The sequence below is a fragment of the Manis pentadactyla genome, chromosome 3 (genome assembly GCF_030020395.1).
Source record: "Manis pentadactyla isolate mManPen7 chromosome 3, mManPen7.hap1, whole genome shotgun sequence".
Classification (NCBI taxonomy): Eukaryota; Metazoa; Chordata; class Mammalia; order Pholidota; family Manidae; genus Manis; species Manis pentadactyla.
In genome coordinates, this window is record NC_080021.1 from 190867964 (window position 1) to 190895176 (window position 27213).

At 37.1% G+C, this 27213-nt stretch overlaps 1 protein-coding gene across 7 annotated transcripts in view; it reads left to right on the top strand.

Annotated features, from left to right (window-relative positions):
• The window catches only part of INVS (inversin), a 134937-nt gene that overhangs the window by 42178 nt on the left and 65546 nt on the right, over positions 1 to 27213 (top strand). For 6 of the 7 annotated variants that reach the window (XM_057498887.1, XM_036888378.2, XM_036888381.2 and 3 more), the window contains 3 exons: positions 18650 to 18823; positions 22220 to 22387; positions 25848 to 26028. In XM_057498887.1, the coding sequence (XP_057354870.1) occupies positions 18650 to 18823; positions 22220 to 22387; positions 25848 to 26028 (523 nt within the window). Of the gene's footprint in view, positions 1 to 16863; positions 17135 to 18649; positions 18824 to 22219; positions 22388 to 25847; positions 26029 to 27213 lie in introns of those variants that run through there. The other variant, XM_036888379.2, reaches the window with a different exon arrangement.

A 27213-nucleotide genomic window follows, 5' to 3' on the forward strand; every position in this document is an offset into this window, starting at 1 on the left:
CTATCCTCTGATGTGAAAGGAGATACTATCTCAAGCTTCCGGGGCTGCTACTATTCAGATATCCTTGAAAAGATAGTCCAAATTACTAGACATGTAGAACACTATGGGAAATTGCCTTGAAAGAAGTACAAAGATAAAGTAAATTCACCTTTGGTCAAGCTTTGAGACTGATTTCAGAGATTACAGAAATGTGCCCATCTGTTCTTTCTGTTTTCCCTCTCCAGAGGAAAAAATAAATCTCAACCACAGGCTAATTATAAGCATAAACTTCACAAATATTTTAAATCTTTCATCCCATATATATTTCATATATAAGGCTGAAAATCAGAATTACCTTGGAAGTCTTGGTTGGACTTAACACTCCTTAACACTAAACTGGAAAGGTGTGGTCTGCAAAGGTATTATTTATTTATAATTAACAATTTATTAATATTTTGAACAACTGTCCAAAGGAATTGACAGATTTGATCAGAGGAGGGAGAGACAAATATGCACTGTGACTCTAGTTGCAATGGCCTTATACCCAAGGTTAGAAGGATGGGCTTGTACTTGAAGAGAGTATTAATGTTACGAGACAGTGTTAGTATGCTGAGTGTCCCTTATAAGAAAGTCAGGCTGCAAGTGCTTCTCAAGTGGGAGAAATCATCAAGGGAAGCTTTTTTGGAGCATTCCATTTTCTATTCTTCTTCCTCCTAGGTATTGAAAGGCAGCTACTACAGCAGCTTTTTTATTCTGACGTCCTGAGGCAGCTACAAATGTGCATTGAACTTAGGACTATAGTCACAGTGGTGGCTCTGCACTGTTCACGGAGTCATTCCCTGAAGACTAGCTGTAGTTCTGTCGATTATTTCATAAATACGTAACTCCCTGTATTAAAATCCTTCTTGCCTAAAATACCTAAAATAGCTGTTTCCTGTACTGAACCTACCTAATATATGGTGGAATTGAAATTTCAGGTGGGCCTTAAAGAAATGAGCACACTTAGCCAAGGACAGAGAATGAGGGATAGAATTTCAGGCAGAGGGAATAGTGACCCAAGATTGAAAGGCAGAAGCTGTCATGGCGTTTCTTAGAAACATTGAGAAAGTTGATTACAGAAGAGAATGAGAGATGGATTCGAGTTTCCTATCATCCATATTTCATTCTTTCCTATCTAGTCCTAATTCATTTCATTTCTCTTTTCCTATTTCATTTCTTTCTTTCTCTCCTTCTTCTCTGTCCTTTCTTTCCCCATTATCACTTGTCTATAGCTTAAACCTTCCAATTTCAAATAGTAGCATCTACAGACATTGCTTACTCATTTTGGTGGCTTCAGAATTAAAGAAGGTGCAGTATTTCCAAAGTTTTGTCAATTCCATTGACTATTCCACCATTAGGTCAGCAGAGTCATTCTTGAACTTGGCTCCATTGCTAAGCAGACTCATTCATAAATGTAGTCTCCTTGGACTAACTAGATTTATGGTGGACTACCAGAAATCCTCCCCTATGTGCATGACTGCACTTGGAAGCTCTGAGCTTTACAGCCATTTATTGCCACCTGGCCCGAACCAGAGCAATATCTCTTATCCATTGGCACAGGAGAGTTAAGGATGTGATTGGGAGTTTGAGCATAAAAGTAATGTGATGGGCTTGGAGAAGATGAAAGCAGAACATGTTGAGGGGAATAGATAGGTGTTTCACATAGCTATAGACAAAGCATCATCTCCTAAGGTACTAAACCTAAAGTCCAATATCTATTTGATGTTTCATATCTATAGCATTTGGAAAGCCATTACAAACCACATACTGGTTACTTTTGAAAAACTAGATTAAAAGGGGGCTTGACTAGAAAGAATAATTGCTTCAGGTATTTCTGCTTGTAATTCTTTCAGTTATTTTATTTTCCTACCACATTCTCTGGCATTCATTCTCAATGTTTTGAGTTACCATTACCCAGGAGGTTGACTTCTTATTATTGATAACTGTAGTCTCAAGTAACATTCTCCTTGGCTTTATGAGAATTTTTTTTCAAGCATATGTTCCCAAATTTATACTAAAAAAGTGAAGCTAGATACAAAAGCAGTTCTATGTTTCTTATAAAAAATAAATAAAACTCATAAAAGCTTAAAAAGAACCTTGAAACCCATTCTGTGCAACATTTCCCAAAGATGCTTCCTTAGAACAGTACTCTAGTGAAACGTTTGAAAAACGAGTCCCATGGTCAAATAAGTTTGGGAAATACTCCATGCTCCTTCGTGGAAATTCACAGCGCACATTAACATTATGAAGTCTCTGAGAAGTCATAAAGAAACCTTTATTTTATTATCCAGGATTTCTCATTATCATTTGATCTCAATACTTTTTTTTTAACATAAACTAATAGCATCTTAAGGATCTGTAAAACATCTCAGTAAACACTAATTTATAACTTAATTTAAATTTCTTTATTTCACAGTTAAGGAAACTGAGGCCTAGAAAATTGCCTTACTCACCACATCTAAAAACAATGCCTTACTCTACACAAAGTAGATACTCACTAATGATATGCTTATGTTTAGATAACTAGAGCTAGGACTAATAAATACTCAGGCCTCCTGACTTAGATCTGTAGCATTTAATAATGATAGTTATTAAATAATGCAGTTAAACTTACATTCACAACTTTTTAAGCTGGTGATAAATAAAAATATTTTATTATTGCTATAAAAAGTGTTGCATACATGCTAAAAAGTTGAGTAGTTTGCTGATGTTTTAAATAGCCTTAGACCATAGCTCTCTCTGTCTTTCGTCTATAACAATGTGAAATGTTGTTGGTCTCTTGAAACTGGTTAGAGCACTCTGGGTTTTGAAAAACCAGTTCAAGTCTGTCTAACGCCATCTGAAAGGGGAATTTTCTGAAGCCTTTTCTATTCCCATGATTCTCACAAAATTCTTCAGTTCATTCCAATGTAGAAAGTAATGGATCTTTCTTAAAGAAGTGCTAAGCCCAAAGTGATCACAAAAGGCAGATTTTACCACCTCTGATCAGGTTTCTTTTTCTGTTTTGCTCCATTTTTTTTTTTTTTAGCATACTTGATATTTCATCCCCAAGACAATTCTTTTTTCACAAAACATTGTGCTATATATAAGAAACACTTGGAATTTTTACTTTTCAGGGCTCCATTTTGGCATGATGTCTTTGGTTGTTACCATCCTGAGCTAAGTCATATTTCACTATCACCAAAAAAGATACCTTAGAATTAAATTCTTGAATTGAACTTGACCCTTCTGGTTGGTGGTCAGTTTAAATTAAGTAGTACCTCCCATCACTTAAGACAGATATCATTTCATAGGAATGCTACCATTTGTCAAGAAAAGAAACTGTGACAATGGGGAAAGGATGTGGGGTAAAGAAAAAGCCCTGTATCTTATGTCATCAAAAATCTGTGCATAGTTCTTATTGCTGAAAATAAACATGTATCATGATTGGTGTATGGGGGTTCACATTAGTATCAGAAGTTTTTATGGGCACTCTGCTGGTTACTTGTTACAGCCCAGTATACTGTGCTGTGTTTTCTCGACTGCCTTTGTAAACACCGTAGCATTAATAGATCATCTTGAAAGAAGCTACCGTTCCTGCTGTATCTGTCAGTAGCCTTCTCTCAGGTTTCTGACATATCCTTAATCTGATGCTCAGCTTTGTCATTTGGATCAATAGGAAACCAGATAAGATGTCTTCTACTTGCCAGGCTATGGCTATAAAAGGTATTTGAAAAATAAATTCACTTTTTATGTCCATGCCACAAACCTGGGGAGTACTAATTTGTCATTTGTCTCTCCGTCTGTCTGTAAACAGTCAGTTAGATTGGTTATTGATGAGAGTGAGGTGAATTATACCTGAAACAAAAATCATATAGAAATAAACTTCATAGCAAATTTCTTACATTACTACAGAAAGGTGACATCTTTTTGTTTTAAGCTGGCATATCTTAACTTTAGTCTCTATTTTAGAATGAGCAATTCATTTTGTATTTGTTTTCTATCACAAATCACCAGTAATATTACATCAATTATAAGTTATATGTTACAAACCACTTATAGTTAATCTTCATAGACTCTGTAACTTAACCACCATTTTATAATAGGTAATGCATTTGTTATTCGTTCAGAAGACATTTATCTAGTGCCTGCTATATGTGGGGCACTACACTAGGCACTATAGATTTTGTGTACAAAAATAAGTGTTGGTGATAATAGAAGAGGTTAAAGTTGTAGCATTTTAGTATTAGAAGGAATACCAGAAGCCAACTTCAAACTTACAGTTTAGAGAAAACTAAATTGTAGACAGTTTGTGAATCCCAATCAACCAACTATTTAGTAGGTTTTTTTTTTCTGTTAGATGATATATGTTATCTGATCACCTTTTTAAAGGAAACCCATAGTTTAATCTTTTTGAATTTGTGTTTCCTCGCCTATGATATGACAATGATTCTGGCTTTCACAACAGGGATATTGTGAATATTAACTAAGGTGTAACTGTGGAGCATTTCATTAAGTGCAATCTGAGGATAAGAAATGTTCCTTGTAGATAAGAGACAGGAAGAGTACATCAAAAGGTAAACCATGCTTTCCTCAGGTTTGTGAAATGCAGGGTAATTATTGTTTTCTTTGTATTTTTCTTGATTTCGGGGATTTCTTTAATAAATGCATTATTACATTTGTAATAAAAGTTAAGAGTTTTTTTCTTTCTTCTAACTTTATATCTTGATCCTTCTCTCCCCGTTATGTGTGTGTAGACATTGTCTTCTGAGTCATCTGGAATAAGTTGCAGAAGTGGTACTTCTTTGCCCCCACTTTACTGCATATTTCCTAGTAACAAGGACCTTCTGGTATAGGACCACAATTAAATTAGCAAACTCAGGCAATTAACATTAGTACTATTATCTAATCCATGAACCTCATTTAGGTTTCCCATTTTGCCCCAGGATTGTCATCCATATAAAATAAAATCCAGGATCAGGTGGTGCATTCAATTGTTTCAGCTTTTTAGTCTTTGTTAATCTGCATCAGTTTCTGTATCTTGGGTGTGTGTGTGTGTGTGTGTGTGTGTGAGCTCATGTCCTTGCGCATGTGCACTTCATGACATATATTTTCTAAGAGGACAGGCCAGTTATATTTTCTTTCATTTGGGGTTTGTCTGATGTTTCTGCATGTTTCGATTCAGGTTACTTCCTTTTGACAGGAAGGGAAGGCCACGGGAGTGGTGGTGTGTCCTCACGCATCATACCAGGAAACACTTGCCATTGACTTGTCCCACTACTGGTGATGTTAACGTTGGTCACTTAGATGAAGTGGCATCTACTAGGTTTCTCCACTGTAATGTTACTTTTCTTCCTTTGTGATTAGTAAGTATTTTGTCGAGAGCTAATTTGAAACTATGTAAATATACTATTAACTCCTCAAACTCAGGGCACCCACTAGCATTAGCCCTCTTTGACCACTGCCACCTGAATCCATCATTATGTCAAATAGTAAAAGTTACTTTTTAAATCACTCCTTATCCCAGACATAAAATTAGATGTATAGTTTGATGGCAACTATAAAAATCATCTCTCATATTAATCAAAAAAAGTTGGAAGCAATTGCACCAAAATGCCAATAAGAGTTTATGGTAGGCTTAGGATGATAGCTTGTAGGTGAGTTCCTTTTCTTACTTTATTTTCCCAATTTTCAATAATTCTCCAAATTTTTCATTATGCATAAAATATATAATTCATAATTTTTTATGGCTTTCTAAAATGTATGTTTGTTTATTTCCAATTGATCCACAAAAAGCTTGAGAGAGATACTAAAATGTTGATTTAAGAATCATGATGTACTGGAAAATAGAAAAATCATTAGGTTAGAATTAAAACAGCCATGGCAAACAAGATGCCTACCCTGGGATGAGTTACACAGTGGGTCCTCTACAGCGGCCTTTGACCCGCACACCTTTCTTCCTCACTCCAACCACTAGGCTGTGGCATTACCCTTTACCAACTCAGTTGCTTTGCTCTGAGCTGCAAAGAGAAAAGGGCTGGAACGGTGGCAGAAAAGTGAGCAGTACAGAGTTGAGGGATTAATTTATAGATGAGGGTGGATTGTCATATGATTTTTAAAAGCTAGCTAGTTTTGAGACCAGCAGACACAGGTCTGAATTCAAACATCAGCACCAGGAGGACCTTGGTCCCACTCTGGCAGTGGAGAGTCATCACCAAGTCAGATCACTAGTTAGTGCTCACTATTGAACTAAAACCTTTAATGCATAGGCTGAATGAGTTTCATTAAAGAATTTTGAGTGTAATGGAATTTATTTATGCATTTATCTATCCATTTGTCTTTTCTACTGTTTTAAGAAATCCCAGTCATAGTGTGGATTTGAAGTAGAGAAGGCAACAGATGGATTCAATCAGTTGTTTGAAATGGTTCCCCTAAAGGCACATATCTTAGCTGAGTAGATGAATTGATTTTTTTAAACTGCATGTAAGGATCAATAAAACTAAGGTACATTGTCGGAAAACTAAAGGTGGAGCCTACCACGAGACTTGGGGTGCATCAAAGCAACCAGGAGGTAAACAAGATTTGCTGCATATAGCTTTTGAATCTAATATTAAAGGATGATTTTTAAAATAACTACTTTCAGTTTAACTGAGAAGACTGGTCAGGGTCAGTGAGGAGAACGGGACAGGCAGATTATCATGGACACCAACAATGAGAACACTAGAAGCAAATACTTTCTTATTTTTCTGTATCTGAAATAAACATGGTCAAATGAAAGATGTTTTGTTTGCAAAGACTACTTTTATGACAAGAGGAGAATAATAATGGTATCTGAGACAGAAGCTAATATTTATTGCACACTTTCTGTGATCCAGTCACTGTCTTGTTTTTTTTTTTTTAACCAGTGGGAAATCTGAGGATTTGAGAAGTTCCATGCCCACAGTTAATACAGCCAGTGAACTACCCAAGTCTGACTGGTTCCAAAACATATTCTCATTAGTTACAACATGCTGCCTCCCCATGAGGTAGCCTTTCTGGGTCCCCTAAAGCTTGAACTTCAGTGTGCTAGGAAAAGGAATTTTTCTATCAGGAAAAAGGAAGTAGACTCAAAAGCTATTACCATGTGGTTAGGAAAACTAAAAATTATCAGAAATTGAGTTATCATTGAGGGAGCTAGAATAAAAAACATTTAACTTTGAAGTAGCCATAAAGAGTGGGTCTTCTGCTTCTTAGAATCACAAAGAACATTAAGATGGAGGAGCCTTTAGGTTATAATCCCACCTCCTCGTATTGATGTGGGAGGAAAGTGAGACTAGGGGAAGTTCAGGAACTGCCTTCAGGCCTGCGGTGGTCTGGCTGGGACTCCTTTCACATCACCGCCTTCCTTGTGTCCTTCGTGCTGCGTCAGGAACCGGAAGGAAAAGCCCGAACACCTTCGGCCGGCCCCTTTAATCACCTGTTTAGTCCTTCCTTACCTTTTTGGCTTCAGTTTCGTGTGTCCCCACTTCTATCCTATCGTCAGGCTTACCACCTAGTCAGTCTCTGCTCTAGTCTCCTTTCCTTACCCTCATTCTCCGTGCGCGGCACCCTTGCATGTTCAGTGCTCTTCACACTTGCACCGCCTTAATTGTATATGTACTTTAAGATGAAGCTAGGCCGTTTTCGCCAAGAAACCTTTAATGGCCCCCCTGGAGGCTGGGTTAGGAGCCCCCTTCAGAGTTACTACTGTCTGTCCTTACATAGGATTGATCTCATTCATTGGGTTACAGTAGTGAATAACATTCGCATAGACTTCACTATCTGTTATGGCCAAAGTGAAGGTTGTGTGGGAATTATTGCACTGTGTAATAAGCGGATACAGGAGACTTGATAAATGCAATTTACTAATCTTGGCTTCAGAATTTCCATATAGGAGGAACTCATGGGGACAGATTGGATGGGGTGTAAGACCCAGAGCTTTCTTTGTAAGCACTTCACATAAAATCCAGAAAGTATCTGTTGTCCATATCAAAGAAATGGGGGAGGGGACTGGAATGGAGACATCAGAAACTGCCAGAGTAAATGGGGATCCCGAGTCAGGGTCCAGCTCAGCTGCCATCTCCTTCATGGCCTCTTTCCTGATCTAACCTTTTCCCCTACCACAAGGGGTTTGAAAGTATGCCCTCTATCCTGCCTCTCTCTACAGTCTGCTTATACTTTTCATACACTTGCTCTTCCTTGCTTTTACTCTACTGTATATGAGTATACTACATCTGTATTTTAATTATTTTTTAAACTTCCAAAACCATTAGCACAGTATCTAATACAGAGTAACTACATAGTCTAACTATTGAACATTGAATAAATAGCAGAATTAGATTAGGGCTTCTCAATCTTGATATCATTTTTTTAATTACCTGCACATCATTAAAGAAATAGTAGCTCCAAAGTCCCAGGAATTAAGATTTCATTGATCGTGTATGGAGCAGACTTTCGGGGGGTGGGTATTTGTTTGTTTGGTTTTTTTTTGCTCCTCAGGGTTGAGAACTCAATATTAGGTTCTTAAAGTATGGACTCCCAGACCACATCTCCCAGAAATTTGTCTGAAATGCAAATTCTTGGGCCCCCACACCAGACCTAGTGAATGAAAAACTCTGAGGGAAGGCCTCAACAACCTGTTTTCAAGTCCTCCAGGTGACCCTGATGAATACTAGAGTTTGAGAACTACTGATAAGAGAAAATAAATTTTTCTATAAATTAAATATCAACTGTGAGAAACAAAATACATTTCAAAATCATCCCAAAAGGTTGTGCTAATTTAAAGCACCACTCTAAGTAAATGAGGGCACCTCATAAGCACAACAGAATTGTACTTGTGGAAATAAGCATCATGGCATTTTATAACTTCTTTTAATATTTATTTTTTGTATGAAATGCTCTCTACTGAGGGGACTCATTTTCATAGTAATCTAAAAAAAAAAGCTATGTTAAGCAGGAAAAGCACATGAAAAATCTAGCATTGGGTAAGGAAGTCTCAGTCAAGGATACTTTTCCATAGTTTCTTCAATTAGAGAACAGCCTGTCTACTTTTTTTTTTTTGACAGTGGCATTTTTCCTTTCTGTTGTGCTATTTGACTATGTGCCACTTGATAGTTCTGTCTATTCCTATGGAAACCAAGTTACTGGATGGAGCCAAGGCTCGGAGGAGACACTGAGGAGAAATATTAGGAGAGCTCAGCCACAAAGCAACTAAAGATGTTGCCTTTCCTTCAGTCAAATCCTTTTTGAAAGCCAGAATCTGCTTCAAGCCAGAGAGATGTTCTTGGCTGATTTATTGTCTAGCTGCTCTGCCAGATGGATGAACATCTTAAACTTGAAAAACAACAAATAGAGCCCCTATTTTGTCTTTGAAGTGCCATTCTTAGCCCTTGCTTAGAGAATTGTCAAATAGCTAAAAAAGAAAAAAGAAATTTTTAGTTTTTAAAGATTTACTTAAGATGGCAGGTTAGCAATGTGGTTATCATCATAGTTGTTGAGTCATTAGAAAGTGTAGCTATAAAACAGAGTATCTGGTTAGACCATCAGAAATTTAAAGAAAGAGGGAGAATGTGACTGGGAAAGGCAATGCTGATTTAATTTCATTGCTATAGCTCAGTGAGTTGATATTTAAAAGTTTGGTTCTTGTAACTATTTGCTTCTTATAAAGATTCACATTAAATAAAAGGCCATGACACCAGAGTACAGTGAGACACCTAAATCCACTGAGACAAGCAAATGATCCAGGCAGACGAGAACAATGAAGAAAGGTCCTTCTTTCCAATTCATTCTACTCTGTATGTATTTGATATGGGAGTGGCGTCTCATGGCCTGGGTGAAAGAACGACACTGGACTGGGTTGTACTGAGCCACTTATATGGATATTTAAATTATGGTTTTAGTTCAGTTAGGATGTAGAAGTTGGCTTTTCCAGTTTTATGTACTTTACACCAGGAATTGCTGTCTTTGGAGAAAACAGTTGAGGCAGCTGTTAATATAGATGATTCATAACCCTGTATCTTGAATCTAGTCATGTCCTCCAATCTTCAGATTCATATTTCTTTTTGCCATTTTTACACAGATTTCCCTCAGACACTTCAAACTCCACATGTTAAAAAACAACTCAAAATCTTCATCCCTAAATTCTATTTTTCCTTCCATCTTTTCAGTGGTTGACACCCCTCTCCATCTTACACACATTCAGGAGTCCTCTTACATACTTCACTAATGTGTCTTCTGATTCACCTACTCTCACCATTCTGGCTCTGGATCACTGTAGTAACCCCCTAACTGATCTCACTGCAAAAAGGTTTGTTTGCCCTCAAATCAGTGCTTCACACAGCCTTCTGGGTATTTTCTCAAAACACAAGTCCACTCATGTCATTTCCTTCTTAAACTCTTCATTTGCTCCCCATTATCTGTATTTTAAATTTTAGACTCTATCTTGCTGTATTAGACTCTCTGTTTTTCTAGCCCCTGTCCACCTCTCTAATCATATGTTTTACTTCTTCTAATGCTCCACTTCACATTAAAATTACATATAATTATTTTCAGGGTCTGAGATTTCAGTTTAGCCTACATACAAGCTAAGAATAAGTCTGTTACAGTTTCGTGGATGGTGACAATAGATACGAGACTCTAGTGTCACAGAGACAAAGTTTATTATTCACAGCATAGCAAGAAGCATCAGCACCTATATGTTTGCATTGGTTTCCCCAAGAACCATGGCAGGGTTTCAGAAGGCCTAGACAGAGGCTTTACACACAGCTTAGGAACCCTGAACTTCAGATACCTACCACTTTCATAGTTAGCATAAGTAAGCCCAGAGGAAAACATGACTCAAGTTGATTGCTGCAGACACAACCCTGAAAAGTTGACTAGGTCAAGAGAGATCAAGACATGTAGAGATAAGAACATGTAGAGATAATTAAAGTCCCTGGTAAACTGCCTCTCCCAACAATCCATCTCTTAGCCCTACATGTTCTTGACATGAGCTACATGCCATGCCATTCCATCAGCTACTGTGATTGATCTGACCAACAGAGGCTGGGAACAAATCTGTTTAATATGTCTTATACAGCATTTAATTAATAGGACTCCAAGCAGCAGGATGAGAACAACCTGCAATATTGACTTAATTATGCCTCTCAGTGTCCTAGATTAAGTCAGTGTGAATAAGCACCAGGGGAGACAGTAGGTCTTAGTTTATTATGCCTAATGGCCTGGGCAATGCAGGCTTATTCAGCAACCTGCTTTCAGTCAGTCTCATCAGTTGCCCTACTGTGGGCATCCACATGCATGACCCAGACAGTTCAGTTGGCAACCACAATTTATTTCCATTGTCTGTAGCCCCAGAGAAGGGTGTCTTTAATCTGCCATCTATAGTCTTCTAAGTGGCAGCCCAGATGACTAGAGCTTTGACACAGCCTAAGAGTTAGTAAAACATGCCCAGTCCTTAGGGGTATTGTCTAAGGTAAGGATGATGGCTTTCCTTTTAGCCCACTAGGCTGTCTTGGCCCTACACAGACTTCCAGAGTTGTCACTGAGGTTGTACTGCCTCCCAGCTGTGGTTGAACTAACTAACTCTCAATGGACACCTCCAAGTTTTAACTTAGTCAAATCATCAGTGAACCAGGTGGAGACATTCAGTGGATCCTGCATGCATCAAGGGCACCATTAAGCCAACAGCTTTGCCTCAGACAGTGACCACTTCTACACCAGTGCCTTGTCCTCATTGCCAACAAACCAGACTAGAGCAGGGATCAGGAGTACAGCACAGTCAGCTCTGTGCTATCAGGCCAGGCTTTGCATTCACTTTTACTTTTAAGCAGCTGCCCACTCATGTCTCAACCATGTGAACTTCTAATGTTTTCAGTCCATACAAAGCTCTAGATCAAATAGCAAGGCCTTCATTGCTCTCACCATTTATTTCCACTTGGGTGATTCCTTGGCTCAGCAGACACGACCACACTACTGTCAGCTTGCTACGCCACTGTCATGCGAACATGCCCTCCTGCCTGCCAGAGGAAGGTGAGCAAAGAGCAAGGCACTACTTGGGCAGTTGGTATAATCAAACTGCTCACCACTTAGACTCATTAACAGATAGGACAGTGCGGTCCCTTTCCTCCCCTGCCTTGCCCACCACTTAGGTGTAATCTCAGGGAGTTTCCACCCTGAACCTGACCTGCAGGGCTTTTGTCCTTACTCTGAAGGAAAACTGTCAGCATCCCCTCCTTGTTGCCTGTACTGTCAGATCTTGGATTAATTTTACCCTACTTTTTTCTTTTGTATGTGCTAACTTCTTACAAGCCTTGCTGCAAACCAAGAGAAATGGCTCAGGTAAAGAGGAGTCAAGGCTTTGCATTCTTGGCGAGCCCAGTAAGTATGTGCCGGGACATTCAGGGTCCATGGCAGACTGTCTGTCCCAACACTATTGCGGTATTTCCAAGACTCACTTGTGTCTGCAACCATTACAGAAAAGTCTGATATAATGAGATTACTGATATTTGTGACCTATATGCTTCCTAGGATAGTGATTCTTTTTTAAAAATTAATAGGTAAATGCCTTGAGAGTTTATAAATATATAATTATATAGATATCATTAGACTTAATAACAAATCATGTTTCTGTTATTTCCATTTCTGTTTTGAATAATGTGTATCTTTTGGTACATAATATGATTAGGATTTAGAATGAAATATGGCATAATGCCTACCTTATATATGTATTGCTATCATATATACATGTATATATATATATATATATATATATATATATATATATATATGTATATAGTAAAAATATTTCCAGAACAAAATTATACACAAACGTCTAAGTGAACAAAAATGTAGTAAATATTTGTGTGTGTGTGTATATATATATATATATATATATATATATATATATATATAAAATAATTGTTTTCTCCTCAACTACAATGAGAGTAAATATAAGTGCTGAGAATACAGAGCAAGAACGCAGAGAAATCAGGAAACATGTAGGTCCCACAGTATTGGCTTTGGGAAAGTATCTGTTCTCTTTGGTGTTCCAGTGAGGAAAAGGGCTGTTCATTATAGGCAGGGTTAGCCTAGTTGTGCACATTGGAGTCTATTTCAGTAATTGTTTCAGTTGAAGAGGAAGCAAAGAGCAAAGACTCCTAGGAACCAGATACAGAAAATATGGTATCCATTTGGGAAGAAATGTAGAGATAAGAATCCAGAATGTTTTAAAGATGAGCTGTCAGTTGTCTAGAAGTTAATGATTAGGCACTTAACAAAAACAGACAGTAGTCTTGTAGAATATGCTTTCAGAGACTTCTGGTTCAGGAAGACACTCCCTTTTTTCCCCACTGAGTGAAAAGTGGTCATATATTCTAAAACCAAGGAAATACTTAGAATTTGGAGATATTCTTTGCCTTCCTATGAGGCTACAGCTTTGGAAGAAGCTGTTTGTCTAGAAAAGTGGCAGGAGCAGGACAAAGATCCAGCCTCAGGACCAGAAAGATAGCCCTCGTATCACTGGGTAGGGCTGAAGAAGACCATTTAAGAATCTGTTCTTATAAGGGACCAGGAGCTGGGTGTTCACAGCTGTAAGGGTGAGCAAAGAAAAAAAGGAAAAGAAAAACAACAGCAAACAATCCCCTCTTTAAAATGAGCCTGCAACCAAAAACTCCAAAGTATATGAAGAAGTCTGATGCTAAGAAAACTAAAATATCATTATTCAGACCATGAGTTCATTCCTAGTGAAGGAACATAAACAAAGCAAAAAGACAAGCCACACAAAGAGAAGGTGTTTGCAAAACCAAGAATTAGTATCCAGAATATGTAAATAACTCCTACAGATCAGTAAGAAAAAGACAAATAGCTAAGTTGGGAAATGAATAAACACAAAAAGGCTATTCTCAGAAGAAGAAACAAATAGCCAACAAACATATAAAAACAATCCACCTCAATCAGGGAACTGAAAATTAAATCCATGCCAAAGCATTTTTTAATATTTTGACCATTTTTAAAAACATTGTAAAAAGTTGCAGACCCATTTTATTGGCAAAAGTTAGCAAGCCTGACAAAACCAAGAGTGGTGAGGATGGGAAGAAGTAAGAATTCTCATTTCATTACTGGTGGGAATGTAAACTGGAGTAGCTACTGTAGAGAGCAGTGTCAACCTAGTAGTTTCAGAAATCCTCGCACATTTATCAGCAGATATATACCAAAAAAAATCTTTGCAATATTGTCTGTAATAGTGAAAAATGAGAAACATGCTTAATATACCTCTTGAGAATAAATAAATATAATACTTGATTTTCATATGACAGAATTCTGTCTCTAGTACAAATGTGTGAACCAAAGCAACTTGGATAAATCTCAAAAATATTGCTTAGAGTAAAAGGTGGCAAATGATCCATGGAGGACTATTTATATAAAGACTGAGAACATGTAAAACAGTACCATGTAGCTTATGTACGTATATTTGTAAGAAAGAAAAGTATTAAAAATCTCATTGGGATGATAAACACCAAATTCAGGATAATCATCTCTAAAGAGAGAAAGAAGGTAATGGAATTGGGCTTGGACACAAAAGGAGCATGAACCCTGTTACGTTTTATTGCTACAAAATGAAAACTCTAAAGCAAAATATCAAGGTATTTCACTCAAGCCTTCCGTATTATTGTTATTAAGATTCAATGACTATATGCTCTTTCTGAAAAAGGAGTTCACCTTGGAGAACTTGGCCAGACAAAAATACAGGCTGGAAGCGGCGTTTGGGCCTGGTCTGCTTCCAGATTCATTTCCAGTGCTGTTCTCCTGGTCAGAGGACTTTCTCAATCTCTTTTACCCTTTTTGGTATTTTACTCCTTTTCATGCATTTGGGGAAAAGCCAACGGTCATAACCATTTACATGACAGACAAAAGAAGCTCTTGGTGTTAATAATTGCAGGAAGATTAAGGTGAGGGTGACGACTGCCTAACAAAAACAAAACAGAACCTTGTATTCCGTATTTCAGAGACATTAGCAAAAGTTTTCTTTCACCTTTCAGTGGCCTAATAGACCAGTTATATCAGAGTTAATGTCCTTTTAGTGACTAAGTCAGGACTTTTCTGTAACTTCAGCTCTCACATCTCACTCACTATCAGTTTTCTTAGGAACATACACTCCTTTGATTTATTACCTCTTTCACTTTTGTACTATTTTCTACCCAGTTAGCAATGTGTTGTAGCAGATGCCAAAACAGGCTTCACCCCAGGATCAAGTTCTGTGTGGTTCTAAGAGATGTTACACATGATTAACTTCCAAATGCTCCCAAAAGCATATGCATTGTAAAAATAAATGTGAGAAGAAGTCCTCATTTCAAGCAATGTTAAGAAAGTGTTTAGACATTTTGTTTGTTTGTTGTATTGAGGATCCTTTACAGGGGGCAAAGTAGCCTGTAACATGGGTCCCCAGAATCATATAACCTTCAGAGGGTCATCAAATTAGCTTGCTGTCTCAAACTAGTATCTTCCTCTTTTCCCTTGACACTAGAAATATTCTCCTGCATTTAGCCCTTAGAGTTCTCTGTCCCCTCTGTTCATTCCCAGAACTGAGCTTGCATACACTGGGCATTTAATAAAAGCTTGTTCATGGGACAAGGAAGTTGACCTTGATCCAAATGGACTATATTGTTTGTAGTCCCAACATTTGTAGAGAATATCTGATGTGTCTCTGTCCTTTGCAATAGCAGTTGGTCTCTCCCCAGGATACTGGCTAGGTTCCTATTGGGTATGTATGCCCTTGTTGGTCCTATATCGTCATTATCTGTAGAAAGAATATAGTCATCTTTCTCAACATAAAAAAAAAAGTCAGGAAAACCATTATTTGTAACATTCCAGCTATGTTTACTTTAACCTGTCCCTAATATTGGTTCTCTCTCTGATCACTAGATTAACTGTATAAACTGTATACAAATCATTCTATCTACAAATCATTCTATCTAATCATGAGCCATTCTTGGTTCCACTAGATCATCTATATTTTGTTGCCTCTTCCACACTGGAAAACTGTTCATAATAAAACTAGCAACTATTTACTGAGCATTTGCTTTGCCCATTGTCCTAACTATTTTACAAATACGCACAATAATCTCAGGTACTGTTCTCATCCCTGTTTTACAGACAAGGAAATGGAGACACAGGAAGACACTTTCTTTGATGTGCAAAAATGTTCTGATACCTCTGTGAGGGGCAAAGATGAAATCTGTGGAGCTTTGTAATAAGTAAAGCTTAGTGCAGACATTTTACTGTTGCCTGCTTTATAACAAGGCTCAATGAATGTCTAAATAAGTATCATTATTGAATGTACCTTGCTTTGTGTAAGTAGAGTCCCCAGAATAATGTGAAATGTAAATATGCCAAAAACCATGTCTGTACGTCAGTAGCCACCCCATCCCCTGACATATTCGAGTTTTCTCCTTCTTCCCTTTGCCTCTAAATTTCAGAATCAAAATGGTTGTCTGATTGAATATCTTTAAAAGGTCATGATGAACTATTCTGTAATATTTGAAATGTTATGCTCAAAAAGGTCAAACGTTATTTTCTGATATGAAGTACCACATAGTTTTTCCTGGGCACTGTTTTTCAGAGAATAGATAGCAAGTGATTTAGAGCAGGCTGCCCTCTTGAGGAAATGTTAGCCCTTTACTTCTCAAAAGCGGGCGTTGGATGAAATGAGAAGTCCATGTAAATGATGTCCACTATAAGTGAAGCTCAGTTAAATGAAACATTACGAAGCAAGAGTAACCAAATACCAGATATTTGAGAATCAAGATTCTTAACTGTTATGATCTAATATAGCAACTGTAAGAATTTTTAAATAAAAACAAAAACCTAAAAAAATAAAATAAAACCTGTAGAAGATATTTCTTTTCCTCTTATTCTCTCAATCCTTCAAGTAGAATTTATTAAGCACCTATGTTGTGCCAGGAACTGTGACAAGCATAATAGTCAATAACATCATCTCTGCCTTTGCGATGCTTACAGCTTGTGAGAGAGATCTTAGTGAAGGAAACAAATTTATACGTAACTACAAACTGAGGAAAATAATACTATGAAGGAAATGAAAAGGTACTACAACAAAGACAACACAGTAAGTAAGGTCTACTTTGGGTGGTCAACGAAAGCCTCTCTGAGAGGAAATAGCTGAGTCAGGCTGCTTTTTAGTCCATTCCAAGTCTGCCCATCTAATACAGATGGTCTTATGGACCCTTTTCCTATCTTCTCTTATCTCAGCCCCAATACTTGAACTGAGTGAATCCTCTCTTCCCCTGTGTGTGAGCAGGCAGACCTCATTCATCCTTCCGCACCTCACTGTCACTGTAACTAGTCCCCTTTGCTTTAGAGCCAGCCTCACATCTGTCACAGTGGGGACCTCCTCAAGTAACAAATGTGTTCCCTACTAATACTGTTAGTCCCTCACTGTAGACCATCAATGTGTTATAATGCTAAAGGGCCACATTTCCAAATGGTTAAGGATGTAGATCTCAGAAGATGAAAAGGACAGATAACTCTATCTGCCACTGTGCTTTGAATAGGGAAAGATAAGTAGGCGTGAAGCAGGCAGAGAACTTGATCATGCAGTATAGTTTCGTCATGTTGACTTTGAAATATCTGTGGTACTGAGCATGTTGAAGGCACCAATCAGAATTGGAAATACGGAACTAGACCTCGGGGAAGAGCTCCGAAGAAGTGTTTTTCAAGGGTTTTGTTTCAAAGCTCCCATATTACATTGACATACTATATGCTTGACCTGGATCCCCACTGGTGTACTGTTCTAGCCCTGGAAGCTAAACTTCTTTCTCCAGATGGACTGATTCTACCAGATTGGGTGGAACTGATGAGACATATTGCCTGCAAGTAGGTGGCCTGTGGTGACTCCCGGGTTGGTGCTGAGGCGACCATATGCGTCTGGAAGCCACACGGAACAAGCTGCATCTTAAGGTGCCAACTCCAGTTGCACCTTAAGTAGCTCTCCAGGAAGACGAACCACCTCCTCCTGTTCACCAAGTGACTTTGAACAAAACATTTAACCCCTTTGAATCTCACTTTCCTCACCTGTAAATTGGGGTTTAAAATCTCTGCATGTTTCGCAAGGTTATTACACTTTGAATATGAATAATCTCTGCTATGTTGGTCAAAATGTGCTAGAACTAATATACTCATTACTGCCACTAGAGAGCAATTTGGAAAATACACCCAAAACCATGAAATATGTAAATGCCTTTAACACAGTAAATTGGTTTCTGGTAATTTTATTCTTGTGAAAAAACTAAGAAAAAAAAACTATGAAAAAATGTATGTTGTACATTTCCTATACAGAAAATACTATAAACAATAATGGAATGATTAAAATGTGTTGCTTTAACACAATGAAATATTGGCCAGCCACTTATGGAAACTATATGCATGTAGAAAGTGGTTGGAAGGAAACATGAAGAGATAAAACAATTGACAGAATAGTGGAATTAAAAGTATTTTTCCTTTTATTAATTTATCTGAATGCTTACTCTCACAGAAAAATTAAAATACTTAACATTTTTAAACATTTAAAAAAATTTTGGCCCCAAACTAAATTTCTCCTTACTGTTTCTTGTGTTTTATTTAGGGCAATTACCGTTTCATGAAGCTCTTACTTACACGCCGAGCAAACTGGATGCAGAAGGATCTGGAAGAGATGACTCCTTTGCACTTGGCCACCCGGCACAGGAGCCCTAAGTACTTGGCGCTTCTGCTGAAATTTATGGCACCAGGAGAAGTGGATACACAGGATAAAAACAAGGTAATAGACTCTCCAAATCAAGGGCAAATAAGAGCAGAAAACAAATGCTTCCTTTTAAAATGTGAAGCCTCAAGGAAAAAGGCCTAAATTACCATCACCCATACACATGGTAGAACAATTCTAAGTGTTCCTACCCCCCAGGAAGTATTTCCCTGAAATTCTATCATTTTATCCTGCTAGTAATCATGTGTGGTGGGTAGTTGCATCTCCTTTGTACAGATGGGGACACTGAAGGTCAGGAAGATTAAAATTCTGGCCAAAATCCAAGTGGCAGAACTAGAATTCAGACTAGTTAGCCCAGGCCTAACTACAAAACCCAGCTAGTCATGATAGTTACTCTAGGTGGTTAGACTTGTGGCCAGATGCCTGGGGCAGTGGACTAAGTGCCTCATGGTTTAACAGCCTGGCCTTTGGCACCAGTCTTTCTAGGTTTCAAGCTAGAAGCCACCACTTGTTCCGTATCCTTGGGAAAATTTCTTAATTCCTCTATGCCTTATTTTTCTTATATGTGAAAAGGGTTGTTGAAGTTAAAATGAGATAATACATATAAATAGTGTTCAGCACAGTGGCCAGTGCATGATATGCTCTCATAAATGTCAGCTATGAAATAAATATTGTTAGTTTCATTTTTGGCTCTGACATCTACTCTGGCTTTTGTTGCTGGGCTCTCTTACCTTCCCTGCTCTTGAATTTTAACCTACTGTACACACTGGTCATTGTTTTAATCAATGCTCTGATGATTCTTTACAGGAAATAAAATGTGGTGTTTAGTTGGACAACTGCAATAATCCTCTTCCTTTTCCACCAGGCACTTAATCATAGAGTCTTGCCAACTCCAACACTCCCATGTAATTAAACCTCTTTGGTTAAATCCACTGGGTTTATACTCAGTAATCCCTTCACTCTCCTAGTGTTCCTTATGTAGTTCTCAGGTTTTGGTAGCAGTCATTCACATAACTCAGAGTTCTGACATCAACTTTGACTTTATTTCACAACTACTGTAACTAACATTATTCCTAACTTACAGCATTTGTAGTGCTAATGTCTCACTGGAAAAGCACTTGAGTCCATCTACAGAGGCCCATTAATTCCTTGCGAAGCTACGATGTCTTTAGGCTTTATAATGTCTTTCCCAGTTTATTCTAGGAATTACCTACTATCTTCCAGTATCTGTATATTCTGATATTGGGGGTTATCTGATCAAACAGATAGAAAATGGATCCAGGCGGGCACAGAGAAGAGAGCAAGACAAAAGCCTAGAGCTGGGATTCTCTAACTGAGGGGAAGGATTCGATTTTTTTGTTTTTTTTAATTTCCAATCTGTCAACAGACCAACAATTTTATAACATACATTAAAAATGAGTAACAAAAAACAAACAACCCATTTAAGAAATGGACAAAGAACTTGAATAGACATTTCTCCAAAGAAGATACACAAATGGCCAATGAGCACAGGAAAAGATGCTCAGCATCACTAATCATTAGGGAAATGCAAACTAAAACCTCAATGAGGTAACACCTCAAAACCTTTAGGATAGCTATTCTCACTACAACAAAACAACAAGTGTTGGTGAGGCTGTGAGGAAATTTGAACCCTGTGCACTGCTGGTAGGAGCATAAACTGGTGCAGCCACTGTGGAAAACAATGTGGCAATTCATCAAAAAATTAAAAATAGAACTGCTGTATAATCCAGTAATTCTACTTATGTGTATATACTCAGGAGAACTGAAAGCAGAACATGAACAGATATTTGTGTATCCATGTTCATAACAACATTATTTTCAGCAACCAAAAGCTGAAAATAATCCAAAAGTCTATTAATGGATGGCTGGATAAACAAAATGCAGTATATCCATACAATATTATTCAGCCTTAAAAAGGAATGAAATTCTGACACATGCTACAATATGGATGAACCTTGAAGACATTTCACTAAATGAAATGAGTCAGACACAAAAGGGCAAATATTGGATGATTCCACTGAGGATGAGTCACATTCGTAAAGAAGGCAGAATCGTGGTAACCAGGGGGCTGAAAGGAGGCAGGAGTTGGGCGGCATTGTTGAATGGTTGAGTTTTGATTTGGGAAGATGACAAAGTTCTGGGGATGGGTGCTGCTGATGGTCGCTCGGCAATGGGAATGTGCTTGGCTCCTCTGAGCTGTGCACTTAAAACCGTAAAAATGGCAACTTTTATGTCATACACATTTTACCCCAGTTAAAAAAAAAATTACTGGAAAAATGAAAACAGAGATGTACAAAATACAACTCCAAACGTTTTACTATTAGATTTAATAGACATAATATAACATCTCAGCCTGTATATTCCAAACAAATTAACAAAGGAAAAGCAAAGAAAGGGATGCAGAGGGGGAAAAAAGTAAAGAAAAGAATTATAGAAACTACTTTTTCTTTATTGGAAATGTGATTATAAGGAAATAAGTGCTATTGTATTTCTGACTTTTTTTTGTTCTGCAGTTATTGCTAAACAAAAAGGAATGAGTTAAATAGCAACTTTTCATATTAAATACCTATAGGTACAGTTCAGATGAATACTACGTATGTCAACTATTAAAGTTTTTCATCTGACAAATGAGTTTGTTTCCTGCTGTTCAATGATCTAATTCTAGACTGGATTGATGACTGTGCTACCCCAAGGGATAATCTAAACAATTCCTGTGTGTTTCCTTAATAACTCTCCTAATAGGGGAACCAGTCTTACCGAGGTATGTTGATGAGAATAGCAAAAGAGATTTTTAAAGCAACATAAATAAGTTCAGGATTTTCATTTTTAACTTTTATCTAAAATAAAGCAGTGTTGTAGTTTCAAAATATATCCTAACATCAGTAACTAGGTTTAGTAATTACAACTAGAATTATAATTAAACTTATCTTTTGATATAAGGAATGAAGTCCAGATCCATCATTTCCTGTGCATAGATCTTCTTTTTGATAGTTATTAAAATTCAAGATAGTCTATCAAAATCTCAAGGTGCTTGATGTAATACCAAGATCACTACTTACTTTGTTGGTAATTATTCATAAACTATGGGGCTGCTTTTCTCATTCTCAGGATTATTGCTTATTAGTACCTGATGATTTTAATGCCAGCCATGATTAAGAGGTCAGATCCTGGAGTCAGATTACCTGGGTTAAAATCCCAATTCGGCCACTTACTCCCTTTATGTCCTTGAGCAGATTACTCATCCTGTAGTCATTCACATAACTGCAAATTCAAGAGTACTTATCTCCCAGAATTGTCATGACAGTTACATGAGATAAAATATGTAAAATTCTTACAACGGTGCCTGTCACTCAACAAAAGCTTGGGAAAAGTTTATTGTGCTGTGGCTGGTACTGTTGTCATTGTTATTGTGAGACTATGTCAATTTTGCAGCAAACAGCCCTGCATTGGAGTGCCTACTACAATAACCCAGAGCACGTGAAGCTGCTTATCAAGCATGATTCCAACATCGGGATTCCTGATGTCGAAGGCAAGATCCCGCTTCACTGGGCAGCCAACCACAAAGATCCAAGTGCCGTCCACACAGTGCGATGCCTTCTGGTGAGTACAAGTGGTGCTGCTCGACCTGGATGGCCTTTCCAAAAATTCTTTATTATGAAATATCCAATATATACAAAAGCATACATATGACACACAAGCAAATTTTGAAGCAAAAGATTCGACAAACATATGAATCCACCACACAAGAAATAGAACCATCTGAATGTTGCTATTTAAGACCACACAGAGGCTTCCTAAGTGCCAGTTTCCAAATGCATTCTCTCCCCTTATCCCATGTTCATCCATGTTCCCCAACAACTACCGTCCTGAATTTATATTTATCATTCCCTGGCTTTATTTTTTACTTGTTCTTATTAAATAGTGGATAGATGTAAGTGAATATTTGTGAAGTATGTGTAAGATACAAAGAATAGGGAAACAACAAATGCTCGTATATTCATCACCGAGTTTAAGAACAAGCACTTAGCATCACCTTTGTGTCCCCTGGGTGCCCCCCAGGGCCATTCTATTCTCTCCTTTCTCAGAGACAGCCACTATCCTCAATTTTGTATATTTCATTCCACTGATTTTTATTATAGCTTTGCCACATATATTCATATCCCTAACCGATGTAGTGTTTAGTTTTTAAAGTTTTTGAATTTCATATACATGGAATTATGTTGTATGTATTCTTTTGCAACATGCTTTTCTTGCTCAACATTAGCTGGTGATTTTTTTGTGTGTTTCTGTGTGTAGCTGTAATATATTGATTTTTACTGCTATACATAATTGTATTCCATTTTATGAATAAGCCACACATTATTCATTCTGTTATTGATAGACATTTGGAACTCTTTTCAGTTTTTTGCTATCCACAGTGCTGCCTTGAACTTTTCTTTTAGCATATCTAGCATACATATTTAACTGGTTGTTGCCAGATGTAGAAATACAACTGATATTTTTGTTCATTGAGCGTATATATCTAACCACCTTGCTATACTTTTCTTATTAATTTTGAATATTTATCAGTAAATTCTTTGAGGTTTTCAATCACTCTTTCCTGATTTCCAGCTTGCATGTTAGAGTAGTCTAAATAGTCCTATTTGTTTATAACACACAAATTAGACTTTAAAAGATATTATCTGTATACACAATGATTATTTCTGTTTGCATGTTAACTGATTTCTTTGCTCTGGATTTCTTCTTTAACCTCAAGTTTTTCTTCTAGTGTTATTATCTACTTCCTGAAATATAATTCTTAGAACTTCCTTTAGTGTAAATCCATTTGTGGTAAACTATTTTTAATTGTTTGATGATTAAAATAGGTATCAGTACCATGCCTATAGAGATGAATGTCTGCATCTCTACCATGCTCTTCAATGTATAGTTTTTCTGTATTAAGAATGTCTGCATCTCTCCCGTGCTCTTCAATGTATAGTTTTCCTGTATACACAATTCTACGTAGTTTCTCTTCTCAACTCTTTCAGCCTATTGTTTAGCTGATTTCTGCCTTTCATTGTTGCTCTTGAGGAGTCTATTATTGGTCTAATTGTCATTCCTTTATAGATGATGTTTTTTCTCTCAGGCTGCCTTTAAATTCTTCTCTTAAGGCATTCTAAGTTTTACTTGCAATGTGTCTAGGTGTTCATTTTTTTCCCCCGTTTGGTATATACTCTGATTATTGCATCTCAGTTCTGGAAAATGTATAGCCATTATCTACTTAAATATTGCCTCTCTTTCACTCTCTCCACTCTTGCTTTTAGGGTCTCCAATTACACATATTTTAGACCTTTTCATTTTATACTCCATGTCCGTTAACTTCTCTCTTAACTTTTCTATCATTTGTCTCTCTGTGTCACACTCTGGGTAATTACATCAACTTCTCTCTTAACTTTTCTATCATTTGTCTCTCTGTGTCACACTCTGGGTAATTACATCAGATCTGCCTTCCTGTTCACCAAGCCTTTCTTCAGTTTAGTCCAGTCTCTTGTTTATCCTATTCATTAAGTATTTATTCTTAACAATTATAGTTTCACTTCTAAAAGTTCGGTTTGGTTCTTTTTCTTATCTGCCTGGTCATTCTGTTAGTTTTTGTTCTTTGGTCTCCTTTTATATCATTTCTTATTTTCTCACATGTGTTCTGGATAGTTATTTTATATTCTTCATATATTGATTACAGTATCTAAAGTTCTGGGAGGATAATTCTCACTCATAATATATTATTTCCTCACAGATTTGGCTTTTCTTTTTCTTCTTGTAAACACATTTTAGTCCTTAGGAGACTCAAAGACCTAACATACCCACTGCCTAAAAGTACTTTTTTTTTAAGTATTTATAATACCTTTCCTATCCTTATTGTAAAATAGGTTGACTATACAAACAGCTGTAAATTGGGGATGGTCATTCGGAGAGTTCTCAGTTTGGGGCAGGAGGGCTTGGCCTTGGAGATGACCTAATCTGAGAAGGGATGTGACCTTGGATAAGCAGCCCTCTTTAGCTGAAACAGTTCCAGAAGGCTGACAGTGGAGGGTCGTCTGATGTCAGCGGTCACAGCAGCTGAGGGAATAAGTCCTCTAGTCTTGACAGGGGACCTAAGCAGTGCATCATAATATCTGCTACAAAGACCCAGTACAAAAATGAATAAATCTGAAATGTCGTTTTAAACCGAATAGGCAATAAACATGGGATAAAAAAAACCTCAACCTCATTCATAAAAGAAATACAAATTAAAACATCAGTGAAATGCTTTTCATGTCCACAAGGGAAAAATGTAGAATGCTTGATAATACCAAGTGGTTAATTTGTAACAGCATGTGGGGAAATAACTTTTACACATTGTCATGGATGTGTTAGTTAGTACAACCATTTGGAGAGTTTGACAATACCTGGCTAAAGATGCAGATACCCTTCCAACCAGCAATTCCCCTTCTGGGTGTTTGGACTAGAGAAAAATTACACATGTGCTACAGGGGACATAAACAGGAAGCATGTCGATTGCAGCATTATTGTTAATAGTAGAAAAAAAACTGAAAATAATCTAAATGTCCCTTTGTAGAGAATGGATAACTAATTTGGTTTAACAAATGAACTCGTATCAACACAGATACCCAAAAGTATAACATTAAAAGAAAAAAGTTGCCAGAGAATATACATAGTATAATGTGTAAGTATAACTATTGAAAACACACATATAAAATTCATGTATTGCTTATGGATGCATACAAATGTAGCAAAACTGTAAAACATATAGCTTTAGCTGAATCCATAACAGATACAAAATTAGGCAAGGTACTGACACCTATGTAATCCAGATAGTATGGTATTTATTACCTTTTCTGTACATTTTTATTGTTAAATATGAAAATAAATTTTTAAAGATTCAGACTGTACTTTTTCTGAATTTTATCACTTGTGTTGAGAGAAAATATATGTTTAGAAAGTCGCTCTGTTAATAATTTTGTCAAATGTGACTTAGTGAGGATTCCATGTGTGTCTGAAGTCTCTGGCTCCTTCAAAACAGGATGCTGCTCCGACCGAGTCTTTGCTGAACTGGCAGGACTACGAGGGCCGAACCCCTCTTCACTTTGCAGTCGCTGACGGAAACATGACAGTGGCTGATGTCCTGACCTCATATGAAAGCTGTAATATAACATCTTATGATAACTTGTTTCGAACCCCACTTCACTGGGCGGCTTTACTGGGTGAGTTGCATGTGAATGAAAAGGACCAGCCCTAGGAGAAACCACATGAATATATACATTTCAGTGGTTTCTTGTCCCCTGTCAGCTCTACCTCCTACTTATTTTAATTTTTAATTGATATGTAGCATTTTATACCTAAATCCCTCTGTTGTGTGCTAAAATTTTAGTAACATAAATGAGTGCCCTGTCATATTCATTTTAATTTCAATGTCCTGTTTTAACTTTTTATTGTATAAGTCATGCACATTCACTGACAAATGTAAATATAAAAGAATATTCTTTTCACATTCAGTGCCTTTGTTTTTTTGGAGGAGGGCTTTAATTTTAGGTTTGTGCTATACTCTTGATATTTGATATTTTTTCTATGTTCCTGATATGCCTTTCATTGAATCTTTCTAGAGATTGCTTTTTTAGATGAGAGAGTGTGTATATGTGTGAGTGTCTGATTTGGTGGGGGGTGCTATCTGAGAGTCCTCTTTTACTGAAGGAGGTTTCCCCATTTAGTCACTGTTATAAGACATAAAATTTGGTCCTTTTTTTTGCTATTCTGCTCTTTGAGTATTAGTGATGTTTGGGGTTTCTTCATTTTTTGTTTTTTCCTGTTTTGTTTTCTGCCTTTTCGTGTATGGATTACATTTGTTACTTGGTTTCAAATTGCCTATATTTTAAGAGGGTTTTTAGGTTCTATTAATAGTACTTTTAAATTTATCAAACACTTTTTTAAGCCTGACAGTCAAGAGCCAAACTGGCTCTTTTGACTCCCACCGGTTCTAAATGAGGAATTTTTAGAGCACTTTTACTACCACTCTCTTAGTATTTGTTAATATCATCTGTAGTTTTTCCCAATTATTATTGTGGGTTTAGTTCTTAAATTACACATCGTCTCTTTTAAAAATGATTTTTACTACGGGCAGGTTTATAATTGTTATTTAGACTTCAGTTCAATGTGTAGTCTCATCCCTTTTTCCTTTTCCTCTGCATCCTGGGAGGATTTCGCAAATTTGTCTGCACACCGCTAAAGTGACCTTTTGTTTGCCAAGTTCTGCTTTCTTTCTGCCTCTTGTAGATTGTATTTTACATGATATTTTGATTTCCTTCTCTCATCTATATTTCTTCTTATCTCGGCTTATTTCCTTCTCACTTCCTTCTATTAATCTTTCATTTCAGATTATTTTCTTCTTAGGA